The sequence below is a fragment of the Lissotriton helveticus genome, chromosome 1_1 (genome assembly GCF_964261635.1).
Source record: "Lissotriton helveticus chromosome 1_1, aLisHel1.1, whole genome shotgun sequence".
NCBI lineage: Eukaryota > Metazoa > Chordata > Amphibia > Caudata > Salamandridae > Lissotriton > Lissotriton helveticus.
In genome coordinates this window covers 1294106799-1294108050 of record NC_136057.1, presented here as the reverse complement: position 1 = coordinate 1294108050, position 1252 = coordinate 1294106799, and the positions used below count along the sequence as shown (strand labels likewise).

General features: G+C 45.3%; 1 protein-coding gene across 1 annotated transcript; it reads left to right on the top strand.

Annotated features, from left to right (window-relative positions):
* The first annotated feature begins 281 nt into the window (after positions 1-281).
* Positions 282-1013, top strand: LOC144763912 (CMRF35-like molecule 7). The gene has a single exon (XM_078649949.1). It carries the CDS (start codon positions 282-284, stop codon positions 1011-1013), a length of 732 nt encoding a protein of 243 aa, XP_078506075.1.
* The last annotated feature ends 239 nt before the right edge of the window (positions 1014-1252 follow it).

Here is a 1252-nt window from a genome sequence, read left to right as displayed (position 1 = left end):
GATGCACAGGAAATTGCACTTCTATCTTGTTATAGGTCATGGTTCGAGAACAACTACTAGCTCGTCTTTAGTGTCAGAAGAGATACTTGACCAAGGAACGAAGCAGAAGGACATAAGGAGCTGTCGCGGAGGATGTGATCCTGGATTGCGCTGAAGGTGCTTCAGAAGAGATGAAAAGGAAGAGCTGAAGGAACCTGAAGAGATAAAGCAGAATATTGTCCTGAGCAGAGACCTCCAGCCCTGGTACACTGAAGAGAGACTGTTCAAGTAGCGACGCCCCCATGAGATATCAGAGAAATGGGAGTGCACTGCTGGACCGAGGCAGCATAACAAGGATTGTCACAGTGTTGGCATTGATGCTATGTTCAGTTGTGTTTGGAGACTCAGGAAGCTACGTTGAAGAGGTGACGGGTGTCTTGGGAGGGTCTCTCACTGTGGCTTGTCGATATGAAGGGGAGCTTGTACAGTATCCGCATTACTGGTGTAAAGGAGCTTCTTGGTACCACTGTTCCATTGTTTTACAAAGCACAGGATCTGAGAAGGAGGTGACAAGGGGCCGGTTTTCCCTCAAAGACAATCACACAACTCAAACAGTCAGAGTGACCATCACAGATCTAGAAGAGGAGGACTCGGGTGTGTACTGGTGCGGGACAGAGCGAACAGGTATTGATAACATGTACCAAGTTAATGTAACTGTCTCCAAATTTCATTCTGAAGTTAGGCAAACTGAAAAGCCATCAACCACAATAAATGGTATGCTAGTCACAGCTTCTATCTCAGCCAATACGTCAACAGTTCTCCAAAATTCTGTGTTTGAAGAAGTAAATACCACTGCAGTCACTCCCGGTGCTATCCATACTACAACAAACTCTGCCTCATTTTACCTGGTTCTCCAGTGGAAAGTGAAGGCTGTCTTACTTGGTTTGATTCCAATTATATGCATAATCACTTGGAGAATGTCAAAGATGAGGAATACGTCTCTGGAAGGAGAGGGCGCCCAGAGTGATGAGTGATTTAATTTGGGTAAAATGAATCCTCAGGGTATATTGAAAGTTCTTCTCCATGGGACAGAGTGTCCTCTTGTAGCTTTGGGTCAGATCCTGCTTCCTTCATAAAATGACCAGACATGCTCAAACTTCTACAGTCTATGAGCCCAGGGAAAAGTTGAGAAACTTGTGTGCAGAAGCCAAGGCTCATCAATCACAGCAAGACACAGAAAGCCTATACGCTGAAAACGCTGCATAACCTCAAA

Coding starts and splice junctions, on each gene's coding strand:
- LOC144763912 (XM_078649949.1), top strand. CDS start 282: ATGAGATATCAGAGAAATGGGAGTGCACTGCTGGACCGAGGCAGCATA.